General features: G+C 51.6%; 8 protein-coding genes across 13 annotated transcripts in view; 5 read left to right on the plus strand and 3 right to left on the minus strand.

Moving 5' to 3' along the window:
• PPTG_15594 (hypothetical protein) overlaps nt 1-131 on the plus strand; it is a gene marked incomplete at its 3' end in the record, with an annotated part of 2,415 nt that extends 2,284 nt beyond the window's left edge. Inside the window, exon 2 of the mRNA XM_008912849.1 lies at nt 101-131. Coding sequence (XP_008911097.1) covers nt 101-131 — 31 coding nt within the window. The remainder of the gene's footprint in view (nt 1-100) is intronic.
• A 373-nt stretch (nt 132-504) lies between these two features.
• Nucleotides 505-1,943, plus strand: PPTG_15595 (hypothetical protein). 6 transcript variants are annotated; one of them, XM_008912851.1, is made up of 4 exons: nt 505-543; nt 611-791; nt 852-1,497; nt 1,563-1,943. In XM_008912851.1, exons 1-4 carry the CDS (start codon nt 528-530, stop codon nt 1,662-1,664), a joined length of 945 nt encoding a protein of 314 aa, XP_008911099.1. In that variant the 5' UTR covers nt 505-527; the 3' UTR covers nt 1,665-1,943. The 6 variants fall into 6 exon arrangements, with proteins under 6 accessions (XP_008911099.1, XP_008911103.1, XP_008911098.1 ...); XM_008912855.1 differs by having other exon boundaries at nt 505-791; XM_008912850.1 differs by having other exon boundaries at nt 611-1,497.
• A 634-nt stretch (nt 1,944-2,577) lies between these two features.
• PPTG_15596 (hypothetical protein) lies at nt 2,578-3,924 on the minus strand (the record flags this gene model as incomplete). The annotated part of the gene is made up of 1 exon (XM_008912856.1): nt 2,578-3,924. One exon carries the CDS (start codon nt 3,922-3,924, stop codon nt 2,608-2,610), a length of 1,317 nt encoding a protein of 438 aa, XP_008911104.1. The 3' UTR covers nt 2,578-2,607.
• Nucleotides 3,925-4,428: 504 nt separating this feature from the next.
• Nucleotides 4,429-5,866, minus strand: PPTG_15597 (hypothetical protein; the record flags this gene model as incomplete). Its single annotated transcript, XM_008912857.1, has 1 exon — nt 4,429-5,866. The coding sequence occupies one exon, from the start codon at nt 5,864-5,866 to the stop codon at nt 4,484-4,486; it is 1,383 nt and encodes a 460-aa protein (XP_008911105.1). The 3' UTR covers nt 4,429-4,483.
• A 2,019-nt stretch (nt 5,867-7,885) lies between these two features.
• On the plus strand, nt 7,886-9,526 carry PPTG_15598 (hypothetical protein; the record flags this gene model as incomplete). The annotated part of the gene is made up of 1 exon (XM_008912858.1): nt 7,886-9,526. The coding sequence occupies one exon, from the start codon at nt 7,886-7,888 to the stop codon at nt 9,524-9,526; it is 1,641 nt and encodes a 546-aa protein (XP_008911106.1).
• Nucleotides 9,527-9,813: 287 nt separating this feature from the next.
• Nucleotides 9,814-10,041, plus strand: PPTG_15599 (hypothetical protein; the record flags this gene model as incomplete). Its single annotated transcript, XM_008912859.1, has 1 exon — nt 9,814-10,041. One exon carries the CDS (start codon nt 9,814-9,816, stop codon nt 10,039-10,041), a length of 228 nt encoding a protein of 75 aa, XP_008911107.1.
• Nucleotides 10,042-11,591: 1,550 nt separating this feature from the next.
• Nucleotides 11,592-18,573, minus strand: PPTG_15600 (hypothetical protein). The gene has a single exon (XM_008912860.1). It carries the CDS (start codon nt 18,421-18,423, stop codon nt 11,683-11,685), a length of 6,741 nt encoding a protein of 2,246 aa, XP_008911108.1. The 5' UTR covers nt 18,424-18,573; the 3' UTR covers nt 11,592-11,682.
• A 1,432-nt stretch (nt 18,574-20,005) lies between these two features.
• PPTG_23760 (hypothetical protein) lies at nt 20,006-20,658 on the plus strand (the record flags this gene model as incomplete). The annotated part of the gene is made up of 2 exons (XM_008912861.1): nt 20,006-20,074; nt 20,605-20,658. The coding sequence occupies 2 exons, from the start codon at nt 20,006-20,008 to the stop codon at nt 20,656-20,658; spliced, it is 123 nt and encodes a 40-aa protein (XP_008911109.1).
• Nucleotides 20,659-21,452: the final 794 nt, after the last annotated feature.

A 21,452-nucleotide genomic window follows, 5' to 3' on the forward strand; every position in this document is an offset into this window, starting at 1 on the left:
GACAAATAGAGTAGACTTGGCCACGTTTCGTGCCGGAGTAGCCCTTTAAAAACTACATTTAGCCCTATAGAGTCATTACATCCTAATTTTGTTTGTACAGTGTAGAAGTACGACGAATAAAGAAACCCTAGAGTTCTATGGATAGTGGCGAAAAATCGAGTTTATCAGCAGTGGGCAGGCATTACCCACGACCAACTTCTCGGGTGCATTTCTAAAAGTGATATTGTTTATATCTCGATTAGATTGGTAGTTTTGTCCACACTTTTTCGAATGAACGACTCCTATAACCCCTCCGCCTCCGCGGAGATGTGGCGTAAATCACTATTATGTCGCCAAGATGCAGTCACGAATATCCGATGACATGTTGAAAGAGCTATAGTACCTTCTCGCCGCCGGGATGGCGGATTTACACATATTTTTTTTCGGACAGACCCGATTGAAAATGCTACAAATTTTGTAGTACAAAATCCAATAAATGTCACTCCTCACTTGAGTGACTCAATTCTGCATTTCGACTTTGGACAAACATGAGCAGAGATCATCGTTCGTCACCTTCTCCATAATCTGTTCCGTACTCCTGATTAACCTCTTCTTCCACCCATTTATGCAGGCGCCAAGGACCGCAGTGAGCGCAAGCACACTAGAAAGTCTCCGAGTCGCAAATCGAGCCGCAGAGACAACGAGAGCTCGTCCCGACACAAGTCAAAACTGCCCAAGGGAGCAAAAAAGATAACAGAAGAGGACTATTTTCTGCTCCAGAAGGAGTTCCGAGTTTGGCTGGCGCAAACAAAGTGCGTGGTCATTTTGTCTGGACCAAATTTCACCGTAGTAGTAACACTATTTGTGATCAGGAACAAATATGTCGACGATCTGTCGACGGACGAGGCCATGGATCTGTTCACGGACGAGTTTGCCAGGAAGTGGAACCGCGGCAAGTTATCCAAAATGTTCTATGAAGGGCTCCCCGATGCTGTAGTAGAGCAAACCAAGCGGACGCGTCATCAATGGGGGTTTGTAGCCAAACTGGGAGAGAAGGAGAAGTTTGAGCTGGCGACAGCCAAAGATTCGGTGGATGTAGCCACAAAGAAGAAAAACCTGTTGACATCAGATGACAAAGTGAAGGGACCAAAAAAAGAGGACGACACAAACTGGACCAAACGTCGGTTCAAAGAGGATGAAGATGACAGGGAAGAACACAGAAAGCGTCAAAAGTTGGAGCGCAAAAGAGAACGAGAATACCGTGACGTAGTGATGGATGAACTGGCGCCAAAAGCGACGGGAAGAGAGGCGCAGATTGACAAGAGACACCAGCTGGCGGACAAGCTGCATGGCGCTGCGAGAGACCGAGAAGAAGCTCGGGACGGTCTTGATCTAAGCGACGACTTCTTGATGGGCGGACGTGGAGGGGATGAGGATCTGAAACGCCGCATGGCTCAGCGAGACGTAGCGCGTCGACGCAAGCAAGAAGAGCAGCAGGAAAAACTAGCGGGTCTGAAGGTACGATGCTGATGGAGGGCTTTGTGTTGGCTGAAGATTGATTATTTTGCTGTATTTGATGTTAGGCGAAGGAATCGGCACGTATGGACAAGTTCCTGGAGGATATGGGCCTCGCTGGACCAAACGCTAATGGTGGCAAGCGCATGACTATTGCCCCACGTCGATAGAGTATAAGAAACCTCTCTGTATGCTTTAGTGCATCTTACTTCAAACAGGTTTTCTATTTGTAACTGGTTAGCCCCAAATCGGCTCGAGGTATTGATGAGGGATTAATAGAGAGTCGTGGGGTTGGTGTATCAGTGTCGGACGTATTTCCAGTCAGGACATATTCCCTGTCACTCATTTTGGATATAATTCCAAGCCAAAATGCAAGAACTGTCTATAGAATATGTGGCCAATGGAGTGATTCCCGCAGCAAGTTTGGAATCATAGAAAAAGACACCAGTCTAGAATTCTAAACGCCTCAAATGGCTGCGAGAATCGCTCCAATATCTCCGAAACCAATGACCCAATGAATTTTGTAGCCTTGTCATATATTCCTTAGTTACTTTGGTAAGCTTTTATTTGGTGCAAAGCTTGTTGAATATCTCGAAGTACGACGCTAGTCTTAATCTCTGAAATTTATATCAGAGGTCCTGAAATGATATTTTGGTTTTTAGAAATCCTTAAAACAAGAGTTGCTTGATCTGCTCCGGCGGCAATCAAGAAACCATGGTCGTGTACCAAGGATTTGATGCTGCAGCTTCCAGGCCTTCGAAACATTAAGTGAATTTTTTTGCTGAATTTCAGAGCTTTCGGGTGAAGCACGGCTTTGTAACGTTATTTTATAAATTTAAAAATTCGATTATTTATGTTACACCATTTTCACTCTTGACTTTTCTGAATTAGGTTTTGTATGGGACCAGGTTTGCAGTTTTGCTTTCATACCTATATCGTTTTTTCAGCCTATTCATTTTTCGGTATCCAAACACGAATTAAGCATGGAGAGCTCATCATGGAGCAGAATCAATATGGAGCTTCTGAAGCGGTCATTGCGGAGGTAGAAGTCATTCCTGGAACAATACGCGAGAAGCACAACGTCGACAAAGACATTATTATCAACAGACAATTTTACGGTAGAATTGGGCATGGCTCCCGTGGATCTATGCTAAGGCGTTTCGACTCGAGGATGCAGACTTTGCAGCACGACACCGTGACTGGACCCGCTCGGCCAAACAACTTCCGCTTGATGTTGCACTTGCTGCACGCCCGTTCCTTGCAGACACCGCATTTGCGATGAGAAGACCGGACAAGTTTGGACATGGCAGGCTTCTTGCCGCACACATGACACGGCTCCCTGGACGTCTTCGGTGCCTTAATCTTTCCCTCATTCGATGATGTAGTCGACGAGGAGATCACAGACGCTGCCAGCATGTCGAAAACCGACTCCGTCGTGAGCTTCTGTGACGTCTCTATCTCATTTTCATAATCCGCTTCATCCTTCCTCTCCGTCTTTTTCGCTTCCCTTTGAGCGTGTTGAAGAGCGAGTTTTGTAAGACGTTTCGCTTCAGCGCTTTCCATGGACACCGCCATATTAAACATCATGGAACACGATGCACTGCTGGTGATGAAAGCCGGCATTCCACCGCCTAGATCGATTGACCCCTTGGCGTACACATCGACGATCTTGGATCCCGCTTCTTGACGGTAAATGCAGCACATAGCCATCTTGCCGCGGATCACATCGCTGTTCTCGGGCATCGGAGGGCATCCCGGGTGATCGGCAAACTTGGCAAGGAAGTAGCCGTAGCGACGTCCCCAAGCGTCGGTGCCCATACCCGTCGACTCGATGTTGAACCAGTCACGGTGCTTTACTAATCGTGCGTCACCGATAGTCTCAGCAATGAACCACTTGAGTGCAAGTTGGCGGTACGGGTCTTCGTCCGTCCCACTATCCAATACGTTGAGCACGGCACAGTCCATGTGGCTACTGTGTAAATACGCGGCGGTCGCGTGCATTTCCTCGCGATTCTTCGAGTGTGTACCATAGAGAATGTCCTCTAAAGTGCCTTCCAATGAGCCCACACATTTGACCGTGTACGTCTTGGAGTCGCTGCCGCCTCGCTGCTTGTAGACACTCAAGTCGTCCTGTCGTTTAAGCAGCTTCCACTCCTTGCTATTCGGTTCAGGACATCCAAGCTGACGGAACTCACACTCGTGTGCTAGAGTTCGGGAGACGATACTGTGCGCCAAGTGTCGGAACGCTTGGGCCTCTCCTTCTTTCAGATACAACTTGGGTGTCGTCGATTTCTTTGGTTGAGGTACTTTCGAGTCATAGTCGTGATCTTCCGGTACAGTTGGACGACGGTCGACCGTTTTCGGCCTGGAATCCATGGGAGTACCATCGTCAGGTAGTGTAGTTGCTCGTCTAGCGTGTGATCCAGCCATGGTGCGAATGTCGACGGGGGGAGAGACAATTGAACAGTGAGGCGGGAAAGATGCCGTCTCCACCAAATTGGTCAGAGCCGGAGGCGCTAGTCGCCCATTGCTCACTTTCGGCTTGAGCAGCAGGACCGTCCACTCCCCACTGGTTGCGTCCACATGATCGTCACATGTTGTTTCGATTGAAATGCATTGAAGGGATCCTCTCTATCGTTTTCGTTTACGGCATTTTCCTATGTCGTCTACCAGCTGGAGCTGTTCGGCAGAGCCATTTCTTGAACAGTACAAGTAAGGGACACCGACACAGAAGCTTTTGGCAACATTCTGCAGCGGCCGGTTTTCTGTTGGCTCTGGGTGAACGACAAGTTGATTCGAGCCACACCTTCTAGGGCAACTCCAAAGCACGCGAGGCCTTTCAGTTTGACGACACGGAAATTCGTCTCCACATGGTGCACGTTCGAGCATCACTCGATACGAAGCGATGGATCCCTTGCAAATGAATTAGTGTAACAGGCATCACGTGACTTATATTGATAACATTGACAGTATGAACACTGTTACGAGTTCATGGTAGCATTGGGAACACGTCGCGTGGGTCCACTTTCAGCTGCTTGGCTGCGAGGATACACATTTTACAGCATGGGACGGTGACAGGTTCCGCACGTGCGTACAGTTTCTGCTTGATGCTGCACTTGGTGCAGACGCATTGGTTGCATACACCGCAATTGCGATGTGTGGAGCGAACGAGCTTGGCCATCTTGGGCTTCTTGCCGCATACGCTGCAAGGTTTGATCGGCATCTTCCGCTCCTCGACCGTGTGAGAAGGTTCCACCGTGGAGACGGACTTGGTACTGCGAAAGTTAAATGACTTGGCATATCGAGAGCCGCTCAAAAGCAGCTCCGATTCGGAGGACGAGGTTAAATCCTCCGGTTCTTGAGCCTTTCTGGTGTGGTAATTCTGTAACGCTAACACGGTCAGGCGTTTGGCGGTGGCACTGGTTATCGCCTCGGCATTGGAGAGTAACAGCTCTGTGGCTGCGTCGTACGCCATAAACCCAGGCAAGGAACCGCCCAGATCAATCATCGCCTTGCTATAGACCTTGACGGAACCTTGAGCTTGGCGGTAGATGCAGCACATAGTGACACTAGCTCGAACCACGCCACTGTCTTCAGGTAACGGCGAGCATTCCGGCAGATCCACGCTTCGAAGAAGATAGTAGCCGTAGCGTTTACCTCTCGAATCATGTCCGAAACCCATGGACTCTAGCGTACAAACGTCGCGGTTGTTCACGACTCGTGCGTCTCCGAACGTCTCAGCTAGGAGGTACTTGATGGACAGTTGACGGAACGGGTCGTGCCTGGACCCGCCGTCCAGTACGGCGAGCACGTCGCAGTCGAGTGGACTCCTCCCCATGAACGTCATGGTCGCCCCCATCTCGCTGCGGGTCTTGGCGTGCATTCCGTACAGGATATCCTCCACTGTGCCCTCAACGGAGCCTACACAAATCACCATGGGCGGTTTCTTGGACGAACCACCAACGCGACTCTGGTCCAATTGAGCCGTTTGCTGCGCCTTACGTTTGTAGACCCGTAGGCGGTTCTGCTTCTTGAGCATCTTCCACGCGTGCTCGTCCTGTTCGGGACGTCCCATGCGATCGAACTCACATTCGACCGCCAAAGTACGCGACACGATACTGTGTGCTAAGTGACGGAATCCTTCGACGTTGCCCGGTTCCAATGCAGCATTGGACGACGACACGGACGGGGTATCTCGAGCTAGCGAGGGCATGGATGTCGATTTCGCTTCCAAGAGAGTGTACCGATGCCGATTGCGACGCGAGTCTGAGTCCTCCGGGGCCGTCGCGCGTCTCGGAAAAGACTGAATGGCTGCGTCATCCTCCTGAGTTGGAGGCACTGGCGCTGTCGCTCGTCGTACAGGTTCTGCCATCCTTTATGACTCTATGCGCTTCCGCTCGCGTTGATAAGTGCTGCCGCGCAAGGACTGTGCGTTGACGAACTTCAGGTAAGACAGATAATAGAGCTTTGAGCTTCGAGATGTGCCTCCTAATAGTGGATAGATGACCATGGCGAAGACATCGCTGCCTGCTGCTACTGCCGAGAGGATTTGGATCGTCTGGTGGGTGGACCAGAGGGTGTTAGTAAAGCTGCCAAAGCGACAAGTTAGGCAAGGTGGAGAGTGCTGCATCCAAACGTGTCCGTTCCTGGCTGCCAGCAGTGACGGCAAGAGGTCGGACGGGCAGCGTTACGCTCGACGCGTGCTGTATCCCTTCGTCGACCACACGAGTGCACATCTTGATCCCGTTCGGAGGTTGTTAGAACGGCATTGTGAGTCAGGGTCTTATCGCTGTCACGCGTCTTATGACAAGGTTTTTGACACGTTTGACATGTTGCTGTTGCGTGGCTACAGACCGCAGTGCGAGTTGTCCTTGGTGCATTTGGCAGCGGATTACCATTAGCAATGATTGTTGTGTGCTCGCGCTTGGGCACATCTGGATGGAATGCAGCAGTTTGAGTCAGCTGTCAACCGGCATCATGCCAAGTCAAAAGTACATGTACAAACGTAGCATAGGTTGCCTTGGGATTGCGGCAATCGCCTGTCAAGAGTCTTGCCAACTAGGTTAACAAGACTCTTGCACTCGAGGATGAAGCTTTGTAATGATGGGCTGCGTTTAACTTCGACTTCGAATCTACCAGCACATAGTCATTTCAAGACAAGAAACTTACACCAAGTAGATTCTACATGTACAAACAGACGGGTGTCGGGCGTTTGATTTGGAGACGGCGAGTAATGCCCGTCAAAGCCGTCCACGAGTCCTGCTGGCGATCACACCGACGCGAAAGCGTTGTGTATACTGAGGAACGCAGCGCTGTATCTCCCCGAAGTCACGTTGAAGTGCTCTGACATGCGAGGTTGAGCGTGCCAGCTGATAGCGTTTCGTTGCCAGTGCTCGATGTCTCGATGGGTAGTGCTCGTTTTCAAGTAGAAATGTCGAGTTCAGTTCGAGCATTCCAGTATTTAGGATGGCATCATAGATTGCCGAACTACTATACATGTAGTGGCTCTAGTAACCGCAAATGCTGAAGAACGGAACTATGGAACTATGATATTGTAGACGAAAGTTCTGATACAGTCGCGGTTGCTGGTGGTCTGTAGAACAGAAATTGGAGCTCGATGATGCATCAGTATCGTACCAGTCTGACCAGATCACACTGAGTTGGAGACGACAACAAGTGCAGACCTTGAAGATACATTGAATGAAGAACTGTACGCATACAGCGCTCGTTTACAGGCGTCAAGGAACTTGAGCTGGGAGTGAGGTCCTAGCTTTGCGGCACACTCTCGGCCTCTTCTTGCGTACTCCAGGCTCGGTCTGAGCAGCAGCTGGGAGGGTCAACCTCAGGGTGTGGTGAATCCTAATTAACGCCGTTGCGTGTCTATTCTTCTTGTGATTCAAAACCTGCATCACAGCATATTTTCTAAGAGTAATGGCGTATCATCTATCATGTATGAAGATCTTAACTGTAAGGTTTTTTCTTTCCTCTTTTAGTTAAATATTGAATGAAATACTGTTTTAGACAAGTCCCATCCTACCACGATATCATTTTCAAAAGGTTAATATAATATTTTTTAACAACATTGAATCCCACACTACCAAGCACTGCCAACTGGAATTATCCTGCATCGTCACTACCTGGCGGTCTCTGAGAGACTCTCTCTTGCCGATCTCTCCTGTCAGCGCTGCTTACCCATCCTGCCTTGGTAACTCGTGACTGGCACTCGCCAACTTCCTCTGACGTACTACAGAACATCAAAGCAAAACCCACTTTTCCGATCGGAGACTGTCCCCATTTTTCGGAAATCCGCAATCGGAGACCGTTCCAAACTTCTAAGTCGTTGGTACGTGCAACCAGCGCTTCCCAGCACCTCCTTCACATCAACGTCGCCATGCAATCATGTCACTCGGGCTCCGGAGCTTCCACCGCTTCTAGCGTCAAATTCCCGCTCCCGAAAGACCATTTCGGACAGGTGAACGTCTCCATCGAACAAACTGAAGAATACCGATCGCTAGTGCGTCGGAGGATCGACGGGTTACTCGCCGACGAAGAAATATACGCTGTGCGTAAAGCAAACCACCAACCGCGCCTGGATCCGGCAGCGTGGAAGTTCGTCCGGTCACAAGATGAAGTGAAAATGTACAGACGACGAAGACGAGCGCAGAAAACCAAGGCGAAGCTCGGTAATGTACCCGACAGCATCATCGCGCTGGGTAGAGTACCCGGTTCGATTGAGGATTTGTTGTATGGCAACTTTAGTACGACACAAGAGGAAACACAGACGACGATGGCCTACGAGCACGAACCGACCGACTGTGGGTTGCTACGTGTACTGGAGCTAGATGCACCCGAGGATCCGCTGCATTTCCTAGGACTCAAGTGGATACTCAAGAAGATGCCGCTTACGACGCCCCGTGATGCTTGTTACTTAGAGGCGATGGGAGTGGAAAAAGACACCAACGAACAGCGCTTTGGGTACATTGTACTGCACTCGGTAGATATCCTACAATGTCCGCCATTCGACCGCAGGAGAAACGACGTGATACGCGGGGAGGTGCATTTCGCTGGGTTGTTTAGAGAGACCACGCCGGGCTTCGTAGATATCATGGTACGAGGCACCTTCGACCTGTTCGGAGACCTGCCAAGGCACGTCGTACCGCTCGCGTCCATGTCATTCATCAGTGGCATCCTCAAAGGCGTCGACTGCGCGGGAGCCAAGAAGTTGACACTCTTGGCTAGACATAACGCGGTATCCGGCTACAATCTGGACGCAGTGTACCAGGACGAAGCCTTCGCGAAGGACGCCGTGTGCTCCGTCTGCATAAAGCGTAGCAAGCGTCTGTTCGCGTCTACGCGTCTGCGCGCGTGCCGCGTGTGTGGCTTGGCGATCTGTTCCAAGTGCTCGGCCAAGAACAAGCGGTTGTTTCTGGGCTCAGAGCGTCCGTGTGCGTTTGCCGTCTGCTGTCCGAACTGCGTGCTCGAAGCGCAGCAGATGACCGGCATGCGGCCGTGCGAAGCCGAATACGCCGTCGTCGCGGACTTTTATCTCCATGGACCAGCGTTGGAGTCGTACTCCGGCGCGCTGGATGCAGCGGTGGCTCAGCAACAATACATGGCCTCGCTTAGCGCGTCCGAGGTCGATGAGAGCGACTGGTGGCGCGATGACAAGACGGACACCGCGTCTGTGGCGGATGCGGTTCAAGAAGCCGGTAGAGAACGCACTACCGACGCCACGCTAGACGAGAGTTGGGTCGGGCGTGACTTCATGGACCGCTACGCCTCTACTTTGAGCGACATCAACGGGTTCAGCTCCAGTGCCGAAGAGGAGGACGACTACGCCCTCGACGTTGAAACAGTCGAGCACTGGCGCGAATCGCCGTACGAAGAGGAGATCGAAGTGACGGGCAAATCCGCGTCAGACGCCCTCGCTGTGCTGCTGAAGCGAGCCGTGTCTATCGGCAGCCAAGTACAGCAAAACGATTCGGTCATGCGCGAAATGCATCGAGTACAGTCTCGCCAGTTAGGGATATAAGCAGTTTAGGATAAGTCATCAGTGAGTGACGTGTGAGTTTCCAACTTTATCTTCACGATCGCGAGCAGTGGGTCTCCGGTTATCGATAGTTGTCGTCCCGCCTTGCGGTCGCGTTCCTCATCACAGCGCTGGTGACTGCCGCTATCCGCCGTGATCGCTGCTTGACGCGCAATCTGGCCGTTATCTTCAACGTATCCGGCTGCTTGGTGCAGTGCCCGGGGCAGGAGTATCCAACCCTTTCAGAATGAGGCCCGTGACCGCGGTATTGCTGACACCGCTACGTCAGTATGTACTACATGGGGCTGCACGAAGGTCTCTATTTCCAACGTGTGGCTCTCGTCGTGTATAAAGATATGCATTTGGGCTCAAGTCTTCGCGCCGGCGCGGATGGATCTTTGCTGGTCACTTGGCACCTTGCCTTCATGTCGTCCAGCCGCTTCCCGTTGCCGAGGAACTATTGCGATCACATCGAGCTCACAGCCGCGCAGAAGCTCGAGTATCACGATGTGGTGTAGCTTAGACTTGAAGCGCTTCTAGACGACGAACAGCACCGTGTCTGCCACCCGCAGACTGGAAGTTCGTGCGTTCACAGGAGGACCTGAAAATCTACAGACGTAAACGAGGACGGTCGCTCGAGGAGGTCGCAGAGCATGAAGACTTCCACGAAGCCAGACAAGCTGTCGCTAATGGACAGCCGAGCATCGTCGCGACGGGCAGCACGGTAGAGAACCTACTGTAGAGGCTTGCCGACACTATTACGACGTCCTTCTTGCACGCCGGCACGGACTCCGCCGTTTCGAGCGGGTCACGCAAGCACTTCTTCTCGTGCTTGTTCCGCGCCACGGATCGTCGACGTGGTGCTTCGCGGCGTGTTCGACACGTGCGATGAACTGCGGAGGCTGTCGATGCCGTACGCGTCTCTCATGCCATTCGTCGGAGGCCTCGCTAAGGCTTGCGTTTGTTGTCCGACCGTGAGCAGGAGGCATGGGAATGCGTCCTGCCGAATCCGATACGCGGCTGTGGCCGACTACTTCGTGGAATAACTACTATTAGCCGAGCCTTAGTCTGAAGACACCCTACACTACTAAGTTCTCCATTCGAGAGGCCAAAGACACTGGAGAGCTGCAATCTAGCGTTCGACAACTTGAAAAGGCATCGAAGGTCCTATATTGACTCTGGTAGATCTTAATTCGTCCTCGCACCGGACGATGAGCTCGTCGTTCAAAGAGAGCTCTGCGAGTGTTGACGAATTGCCCTAGGACAGCACCATGGTGCTGAGCGACGACGACGCAGACCAATTCCGCTTCACCTCGAGCTCGGATGACGCTGATGGTTTTTGCGTGTTCTACGGTCCTGTGTCATCAAGTATCGAATTGGTTATTGGGAAATGACGGTCTACCAGACAAGTGCCCTGATACCAATACATGTAATCCCAAACCACGGGTTTAGTCGCTCCGATAATGTAGATTAACCACTTTAAACGGGAATTAGTGACTACCATTGACTCCGAACGTCATGTAATAGAGGGAAATGAGGCGCTTTGATGCGTGTAACTGGAGAAACTATCGCTAGTGGGTTTTTGCGGTTATTGGTGCAAAAGAAATGCCGAGCTTTGCCTCCTCTACGATTGCTGCTCACTTCAGTCACGGGTAAACTGTTACCAGATCAAACGTAAAGGAACCGTATTTGGCTACGCTGGACGAGGCAAGGTGGCATTCTCGTAGCCTAATGGCTTCCCCATGGTGCTCCGAAGTGCAGATTTAGGAGCATCGTGATCTTGCGTATTCGCTCTTTTATCGGACGCGAAGTACTACAACGAGAGGCCCAATGGCCTATCAAGTCTGAATTCACGGGACTAGAAGTAGATGCGGATGTTCGACGGTCTACACTATTTCGACGTCATCAGCGTGGACGGTCGATAGCAGAACTCGCTGGTAATGGAAGCTTTCTTTCAAACTGTGGAGGCTATGGGCAACCCAACAAAATGTCGCTAACATCGGCGGCACACTGCATTCAACCATCAGATCTACGAAGACGTCGTATCCGACCAACCATGACAAGTAAAACCATTGTAAAACTTCACGAAAGTCTGTATTGAGGCAAAAATGTATGTACAAAACCAACGAGGCTCCTTGACACTATGGACAGATTGATCTCTAGGGGCGCGCATGCATGAGCGGCGGCGCGGCGTTGGCGGGGGTTTCGTACATTTGGTAGCCGCCGCCATGCGCCGCGTTGCCCCGCTGACCAGCGTTCGACTTGGACCGCACACGACTGAGATTCCGCTGGCGAGCAGTTCCAGGCGTCCGCGTGTTGCGACTTGCGCGTTCAGCACGCATGCGAGCGATGCGATCACGGTCGCGCTGAGCTTCTGTCTTGGTGCAGATGACGCCGTTCTTCTTGGTCCCTGCGCCCAGCAGCAGCACCAGAGCCACGACACTGAAACCTGCAATACCGTAGAGGTAGAAGTACTCGTTCTCCATCATCGAGTCGTGCGTGTGCATGTAGACGTAGCCCAGATCCGCCAGGAAGAAGATGGCGAACAGCATTGTAGTGGACGAGGCGCGGCCGCGAGTGTTGAACATGCCCACACAAGCCGACCACAGAGCAGAACTCGTACCCAGACCCATGAAGAAGTACATAAGCATGACGACAAGACTGACGTACAGTCCAGAGCCTTCCGTGTCTCCCAGCAGCTCCGAGTTCTCGTTGAAGCCCAGAATACCAGCGCAGATGGCGATAGGGATCAATGTGCCGAACAGAATCGACTTGTGGTCCAGCTTGTCGATGAAGAAGATGGCGATCGCCGCACCGGAAATCTGCAGAGCCATGGCGTTCACGAACAGTTGGTCCTGGTCAGTGTACTCACTAGCTCCCTTGTAGCTGATGAAGGCGTTGAGGAACCCAGTAGTCAGTGACGACACAAGCATCAGGAACAAACCAATGAGGAACTTGTAGGCTCCAGCACCTCCTTCGTCCGCTGTCTCCTCTTCCCGCATGATCTTGAGCTCTTCTTGTACGTCAGGTTTACGCCGCAGGATCACCAGACAGGCTTCACAAGCATCCCAGCCCTTGCGATCCAGCACCCAGTACGGACTCTCCGGGAACACGTTCACGACCGGAGTGACCAACGCAATGACGATGCAGGCAGCGAACGTCTGCCAGATCCATCCCAACTGGTTCACAGTTGCGAAGATACCACCAAGCAAACTACCAATAATAAAGCCCATGCCCAGCAGCAAGATAGCCTTGCCACGCATCTCCTTGGTCGAGATTTCGAAGATGTAGATGGCCAGCGACGGCAGGAGAATACCACACGACGCACCAAGTAGACCAATACCAGGCATCAGCAGCGTCGAGCGGAGGTCGTCGTTGGCACTGACAGCCACCATACCAAGGGTACTAAAGAGACCACCAGCAACGATCGACAGACGACGACCAAGGAAGAAGTTGAGGAATCCAGCGATGATCGTGCCCACCACACAAGCGCCGTAGAGCATGTACGTAGTGGTACCGTCGCCTACATTTCCACTCAAGACGCCATCGTACGTGACCACGTAACTCGCGAAACTGGCGGATTGTTCCAATGTTGACAGCAGGTTGAACAGCCAGCCGACACCAATGCCACCGAGGACACCCATGAAGGCTGCAAGGGAGAAGGCGTACTGCGAGGAAGCCGACATGACCTTGGAGAAACCTTCGTTGTACATCATACGCGTCTGGATGACATTCAAGAACGGGATGCACGACATGACCACGAGCGGGATGATCATACCCGTGCAGAAGATAAAGTCGAACAGGAACTGCAGCTGCTGGAACACCGGAATGCCAGCGATCGACGAGTGCGGGAAACTCCACATGCGGAAGCACTCGTTGATGCCGTACAGCGCAGCCACGTAGGCGAAGAAGAGCGACATGGCGTACTTGAATTTCCAGTCCAACACGATCCACGTGGCCAGGAAGTAGGCTGTAACGATGGCAGCAATGGTTCCCAAGTAGATCACAGCGCGCGTCACGGGGCTCATGGAGCGCATGCCCATGCCAAAGCCGTGGAACACTCCAAGCAGAACAATCGTCGCGACAGCAGCACCGAACGAGTACGCCACGTACATGACGTCTGACGTTTCGAGCGTAGCCACGTAGAACATGAGCAGGAAGTGGCGGCACTCGCGGAGAATGACCGTGACACGCGAGATCATGTTGGAGTTGTGAAGCTGCTCCAGGTCGCCCTTCCACCAGCCTACCCAGCCTCCCTTGTTAGCCGGATCGTCGTCTTTGTAGTCTTCGGGGGCAAACATCCACATGCACCACTGCTGGACATCCACCTTCGTTTTCCTGAAATCAAGACCGTCACTGTTGAACAAGAACGGACCAACCACCCACAGGATGGAGATGAACCACACAGAGAACGTCTGCACACCATAAGCCTGGGCGGTCTCACAGTAGTCGGACGCGAACGTGTTGTCGTTGGCGGATGCATCCGTCTGACAGATGTAGAAGTTACCGAACGCCATGTACACGAGACACAAGCCGATCAATTCCCAAGCCTTTCGATAGTGTGAACTTGCATAAGCCTTGTACAGAAGCACCAACGTCTCACGAGAAATCTTGAAACCACGACCCGTAGCCTGGTACTTGGCACCACCGTGCACGATGTTGTTATCGAAGTAGTGCATCGTCGTACCGACCTGGAACACGAAGAACGCAGGGCCCAGAGTGATGATCATATCGATGAATCGCGTCATACCGCGCACAAAGCCACCTTCACCAAAGTACACACACATGAGCGGAAGCATGAGGAAAGTACCGGCTTGGATGTAGAATTGAGTGTTCAGCACAGCCTTCAAGTCCGTGAACACGCGCTCGTCGAAGTTGTTGGCAATATTCTCGGTAATTACAGCGGTCGAGTTCATGTCGTACACAATCTGCTGCTGCACACCAGCCAGAGCCAAGTACACCTTGCAGTACATGTACACAAAAGTAGTCACGATAGTCATCCACGTAGCGAAGTAGAAACCCGTGTGCGAGTAGTACATCGAGTTCAGACGGAAGAAGTCCATGAACTGGCCCATACGGTGAGCCTCACGAGCAAGCGAAGTCTCTCCGGCACCGTTAGCCAGCTTACCTTCGAACATAGAAATCTGTGAAAGAGCCACATCACGACCCTTACCACACTGCATGAACTCCACGTGCGTCACCACACCTCCACGGAGCGTCGAGTTGAAACCAGCGAACACATCCTCAGACAAGTTAATGCCCTTGGAAGCCTTGGACACGCCACCACGGGGCATGGCAATGATCTTGTCGAAAATATCGGGGTGACCGTAGTGCATACGCACGTACAGCGGGTCGGCCAGCACACGCTGAGACAGCGTCACGAACACCAGCTCCTGCCACGACTTGAACTTGGACAGCGATGAGGCGTTACCTGTGAAAATATGCTCACGCATACCAATAATGGACACAGGTTTCTTCGACGGGTGCAGGTCAGCGGTCACCAGGAGTTGCGGCATCTTCAGACACTCCTCAAAGTAGTGCTGCTGGTTCATATCAATCGTCTGCAAGTACTCGCCACGTGTGAACGGAAGCGCGTTGTTCTGGTTCTCGGGCTTACCTTCACCAAGAATCGGGTCGCCAGGCAGTTCGTAACGGTACACTTCAGCAATTTCGTTGCCTTCACTCTTGATCAACACAGTGTCGAACTGCTTGCCACCGTCAGTGACGATGGTGTCGACGTAGGCAACACGCAAGTTCGGGTACGTCTTCAGCAGGTAGTCGATATCATCGGCCTGAGCCTTGTTTTCTGCGCGATGCTTACCGTACACCTGACAAGCACAAATGTACGAGAATTTCAGACGCACCATATCCTCAAGCTGGGCCTGTTTCTGCTCAGCTGACTTGCCGGGGCTCGAACCAATCTCCAACCAGTGAAGAATCTTGATAGCATCCTCGTACAGCATCATACCCTGAACAGTACGCGCGAGCGTCTGACCACGGTACGATGCCCACAGGCGAATCTCCAGTGGGTAGTTAGCTTGCGCTTCCTCTGCTGTGCTCACATCAATACGCTCCAAAAAGTTCTCCCACTCCTCCGGGTGGATCGTGATCAGATATTTCAGAATGGTAATGTTTTTACCCTTCTCCTCCACCTTCTGGAAAACCGGGTGGTTGGCAAGCGGATCGTTCAGCTCAGACAGAGAGATCAACACGCTTTCACTGTAGAACGGCGTCACCACAGAGAACGAGTGCATTTCCTTGACCGACGTCAGCTGCGGGATGTCCATTAGAAGCGACTTCATGAAGAAACCAAGACGACGCTGGGCCTCAGGCACGCGTGGCATGGCATCGGCCTTCTCCAGCGACATCAACAAGTACGCGCGGGTAGCAGCACCCATAGCGGTGTCGTTGTGGAACAGGTTGACGAGGCCACGAGCAGCAAACACGTAGCCGTTCGCACTCGAGCAGAACTTGGAGTTGCTGAACTTGGCGGCAAGCTCGGGGCGGTTCGCGAAGATGCGAATAGCGTTGAGCAAGTTCTCCATCTTGGTCACGAAGTTACGCACAACTCCCATGGTGTGGACACGAGATGAAGTCATGTGCGAGGACTGCGCATCCGGGTCGGGCAGATCCATCACTGCCTCCAAGAACTCCATCGAGACCGTGCGCAGCTGCACGAGACTCTTGGCGTCAAACGTGCTCATGAAGCTACCGTTCGCAGCAATCGCCTCCATTTGACGCAAAGCATCAAGGATGTCCGCATCGTCACTGCCCAGCAGAGCTTCCATGACGTACATACTGGCCGTGAAGAAGCTGCGCACAGCCGACAGACAATCCTTCTGTACCATGTACACCTGAAGCTGCGAGTCACCCTTGCCTTCCTTGGCAATCTTAACCGTGTAGTCCAGAGCTTCTACGAGCTTACCAGCCGAAAGGAACACAGGCTCGAACACGTCACCAGAGCTCTGAATGTCGTACTGCAGGATAGCAGCTTCCTTATCGTCCACTAAGTCACCTTCGCGGAACGAATTGACAATCTCATTCCAGACGACCACGAAACGGAGCATCATTTGTGACTGGTATGCAGCAGCAGATCCATCGGCCGCAGCATCGTTCGAGCGGGCCAGGTTGGTCACCACCTTCTGGTCGAAGAGCTGAGGAGCCACGCGGAACGCCTTCGTGATTTCCTTGATGCCGTGGATTTCACCAGTCTTCATGATGAGACCTTGGAGACCACCAAGCGAAGCCTGGAACACCGTGAAGTAGATCTGAGTATCGTAGTTGAAGATGAAAATCACGGGTAACCACAGCGCGGCGATGACACCGAAGTTGTGGAACGACACAACGTTGCTACCGTACTCGAGCTCCATCTCGTAAATGGCCAGCGACGGGAGAACCAACGGACGAACCAGAATGAAGTACGAGATGAATGCCTTCAGCGACCACAGCACCAGCCAGAAGGTGATGTACTTGATCTGGTAGCTGAGCGGAGGCGCCATGTTGCGACCCACGTAGCATGTTTCACCTTCACGGATAAACTTGGCCGCAAACGACTTGGTGATCATCGACGGTGCAAAGGCCTGGACGACGATGATAAGCGCACCGGGCAGGATGTAGGCAACAGAAGCCGGTGCAGCCTTGTCCAGCAGCTCCGTGTTCTTGCTCGTAATCAACGGGGTGTAGATCATCAATCCGAAAATGCCAGCAAACGCGCCGTTCCAGAGCATACGGAGCACGAGGGCACCACCGTAGTTGAACGAACGCGATGACGTCTCCGATGACTCGCTGGCAGTCAACAAGTGCCATCCGTGACACGCTTCAAGGACGGTCTTGCAGAATCCCATCGACGAGAGTGCGAAAACAATACCCACATACGTCAGCTTGACGTCCTGTTGCTGGTACGGCTCAACGACTTCTCCCAAGGACTCGAATTGGGCGAACCATTGCTGTCCTCCACTCGGCGAGATGGCCGAGATAAAGCCGATAGCCATGAGCACCATCATAAACATCATGTTAAACTGGAAAATACGGTAGTAATTCAGCACGAGCGTGAAGATACTTCGGTGCTCGTAGTACGTCTTGGTGTGTTTCTTGGTCAATTCCTCACCGATCTGCGTGATTTCCACATTGAGACAGTACTTTTTCCAGAAATACTCGTTGATGTCGTCGTAGTTGCGCACTTGAGTGTGCTCCAGGTTCTTGCCCAAGCTGTTCTTCCTCTGCATGTTGGACGCCTCCTTCCAGATGGGGCGCACCACCTGTCTTAAGTACCATCCTTCGGGCACTTTCTGCTGGCCGAGAAAGTCCTGGTTGAGCATGTTGAGAGCCTGGTGATACAAGTAGCAAAGACACTCAGGCATGTGCCGTAAGTTACCAGCTTCTCCCCATAGCAACAGAAAGAGCATAATGTCCATGTGCAGAGGGTTCTTGAGGTCTCCCTGTGGCTGGCCATTGTACGAGATACTAGGCACGCCGATGAACTGGCACCAGTCCGTGTAGTTGCTCATCAGCTTCTTGTGCAGCGTGACGACGTGGTGTCCTGGAGGGTCCTGGGGCTTGGAGCGCGCCTTGGAGTTGGCCAACAGCAGCAGAACGTGCTCGCGCTGGTTGTCCACACTGCCCGACTGGAAGCCGAACTTGTTGTACAGCACCTCGCAGCAGAAGTCAATCGACACCTCGTCCGCAAAGTCGCCTTGTAAGCCACCGCCGCGCATCTGGTTGCCGCCCTGTGTGTTAGGAGGGAGAACGTCCATCATGCTCAAGCGGTCCCCGAAGGTTCCGCGGCCGTCGCCGTAGTTGCTGCGGTTGTTGGACGTGTTGCGCTTACGATCCGCATCGAGCTGGAAGTAGTTGGAGCCGGCGCGGCGCCGATCCATCTTGCCGCCGGGCGTCGTGGCCATCGTTCCTGCCGGACCGAGTACGGACTTGCAGGAGTGATGGTCGTCGTATCGATTGCGAATTCCGCACTCGAAATGCCGACGCCTGTTTGGTTGTGAGGGATCAGTGCGGGTCAGTGCGGGAGGCTGCAGCTCCTTTCCACTTCTGACTCGCTGACGCTGAGCCAATCAGAACGGACAGCCCAGAAACGGCGGTGCCCTACCCACAAAGCCAGCTCCCACTTAAGTAAACAGGAGACGAGCACCGATTGGCTCAAAGCAATTCCACATGGCTACACAAGCACTGGGCCAGAGGAAATGCCTGCGGATAACGTCCCACCGAGCCAAGTCCGCCCTCTGGGAACCCACAAAATGGTGTGTTTCCCGGAGCAAGAAAGCGAACGAGCTTACGATATTACGATTACAGGTCGGGGCCAGCGTCACTGGGTTATTAGCGGATCGACGACAAGCTTTATCTCATAGTCGCTCGACGTTTTGTGCGTGGTGCTTCGTTCAGCAACTGAAAGCCGCGACGTCGCCGATCACAACACCACTGCGCCGGCAGATGAGCCCTGCAATGCGCGATCGGACGTACGCAAATCCATTTGTGCTCTGACGTGCCCCGCATTGCGAACGAAAGTTACCTCTTGCCTCGTACTTAACTGCCCTAAAATTAAACGGGAGCTCTGAAGCCACTTTATGCACTACTTCCGGCTCTCTGTGCATGGCGATCTTACGACGTCGGTCTCACGCCACGATCGCCTTGCTCGGCTTCTTGAACACCCCCACGCACGAAATTCAGCGTGGTGTCGAGCTGGAAAGGCCAAGGCTGCAGCGCCATTTCGTAGAAGGCTTCCGACCGGATCCGATCTTCGAGCATGACATGGCTGAGCCATGATGGCTCACACCTTCCGATAATAATACTAAATGCTCTGAACCGCTGTGTTCGCGGTGATCCAACTGCTCTTTTTCATACATCGAAACGAACGTTATCGTCGCTAGTAAACTTGTACACAAGCACACCGAATCCCCAAAATAGTCACTTCAACATGCCGTTGTGGCTGTTGATCCTATCCTATTATATTACTCTGCCAGCGCACCCAGAAACAATTGCGTTTGCTGCAGTAACTCCTTACTGCTCTCGAATTGAGATTTGGGATTTTCAGTCTGAAGCAGCGTGGATCGCGATCGTCGTCGGAATTACAGCTCACCAAGCACTGGTTTGTAGGTTCGTGGCGTCGGTGTTGCTGTATTCACTGAGGTCTCCAAGGTCAGCCCTACTAGATGCTTGCTACACGACTTAGGGTGCTACCCTAGCACTAACATGTTCGTCGCTATAAACGTTTGCTAATTTTTAGTTAGTATCTGGTGCTAACATGTCAGTAGCACTATGGATGTAAGAATGGATTATGCAAATATGAAGGAAAGCCCACGGTTAGTCAAACTACGCTCCTTCATTGTAGATTTAGCACGTAGAATGGTACCACCTTAACAAAAAATGGTAGTCTGACGACTGGACTGGAAGGAACTGATATGAAGTATCGGTATTAAGAAATGATGGCAAGTTCCATGCAGAATATCGACGGGAGACCACACGCTCTTCTTGATGCCAGGCACATTCAAGGAAAAGGTTATTATCCCGCAGCTCAACGGGTATCGAGCAGTACCTATCCAGGTAAATGTCCGACCAGCGGCGGGTGGTGGCGAACACAATTCTTAGAACATGAATTAATCCCTTTTAAACAAAGCTGCACATTAGATTTAACACAGCCCCCTCTTTTACGACTCGAAACATGCACAGTTTTGAACTACTAGTAACTGCTATTAAAGTTAAGGTTTAGTAAAATTGACAACTATGTCAGTGGAGTACCCCACACGTACTAGATTCTACGTGCAGCTCGTCCAGGGAGCTGTGAAACGTAGAATGCATGGCGTGTTATGTTTCTTATCAGCCTGGCCAATAGATTGTAAATGTTGAGCCGGATGAATTTAATTAAAACCAGGCATTAGATAGTCGATTCTATCGTCGAAGCCTGGCTACCTCGCCAGTGGCAAGTTGATATTGGTCTTGGACAATTAATACGGTTCAAGATCTTCGACGAATGCTTACACATTGAAATCAATCACCAAAACTTAATGTGAACCCACGCTCACGCTGACGTTTACCACGAATAACTAATTGGAACAAAGTGGATGCACATCTAGATCCCGTACGTCACCGACAAAGCCGCGATTCGCACGGAACAGCTCTGGGTTTAATGCGACTAAGTTTTGAGTCGTCATGGTATTGATTACAGAGTACACTTAGTGCCCTCAGATAAATTACATACTCTCAGCTCCGACTGACCGGTGCTTCTGCTTCGTAGAGGAAGCATACTAATCATTAGTATGCTTTCTAATGTCTACTCATCTTCAGTTTTACTGGTACATGTATATTGTTCAATCCAATAACTAAAGAGTTCTGGAAGGGAGGCCGTTGGCACTAAGCTGCTAAAAAGCAAGCGAACTTATAATCAGTGAAAAAATCAAGTATGATTAGTCTCAACAACCGCTCTGATATTGATAAACCCAATGCTTAAATTATGATGGTTCCTTTCGTTAAGCTTCAGAGTTTTATACAAGAGTTGGAGAGGAGGAAGTGCATCATCTGCAAATGTTGAAAGCTTTTAAGTCCAAAGTCAACTATACAGTAGGAATCCTTTTTTATTAGTGTTGCATTTGTTCAATTCTATAGTCGAGTGCTTCAGCGTTCGAACCATATACGGGAGATCTGATCTATAATTTTTTATTCTTCTTTTGGGTAAACGAGTCAACCAGTGTTGGAAGAGAGTTCGCGATAATGGATTGTCGAGATAAGTAGCAAGAAAATTGCAATGCTATAAGTTAACGCTGTTACTTGCCACAAGTGACAGCGCACATGAGTTGGCTAAAGATTCGTCGCCACGATAGGTGTAGCTTTAGAATTAATAATGTTCCAATACCGCTCAAGGCATCGTACAGCAGAAAATATTTTTTTGCTTATTGGGTATAGTGGTGGGTTGTCGACCAAATTT

The sequence above is a fragment of the Phytophthora parasitica genome (assembly GCF_000247585.1).
Source record: "Phytophthora parasitica INRA-310 unplaced genomic scaffold supercont2.50, whole genome shotgun sequence".
NCBI classification, from domain to species: Eukaryota; Oomycota; class Peronosporomycetes; order Peronosporales; family Peronosporaceae; genus Phytophthora; species Phytophthora nicotianae.

Coding starts and splice junctions, on each gene's coding strand:
- PPTG_15595 (XM_008912850.1), top strand. Junction 1,498..1,562: donor AAAAACTAGCGGGTCTGAAG/GTACGATGCTGA, acceptor ATTTGATGTTAG/GCGAAGGAATCGGCACGTAT.
- PPTG_15600 (XM_008912860.1), bottom strand. CDS start 18,423: ATGGCCACGACGCCCGGCGGCAAGATGGATCGGCGCCGCGCCGGCTCC.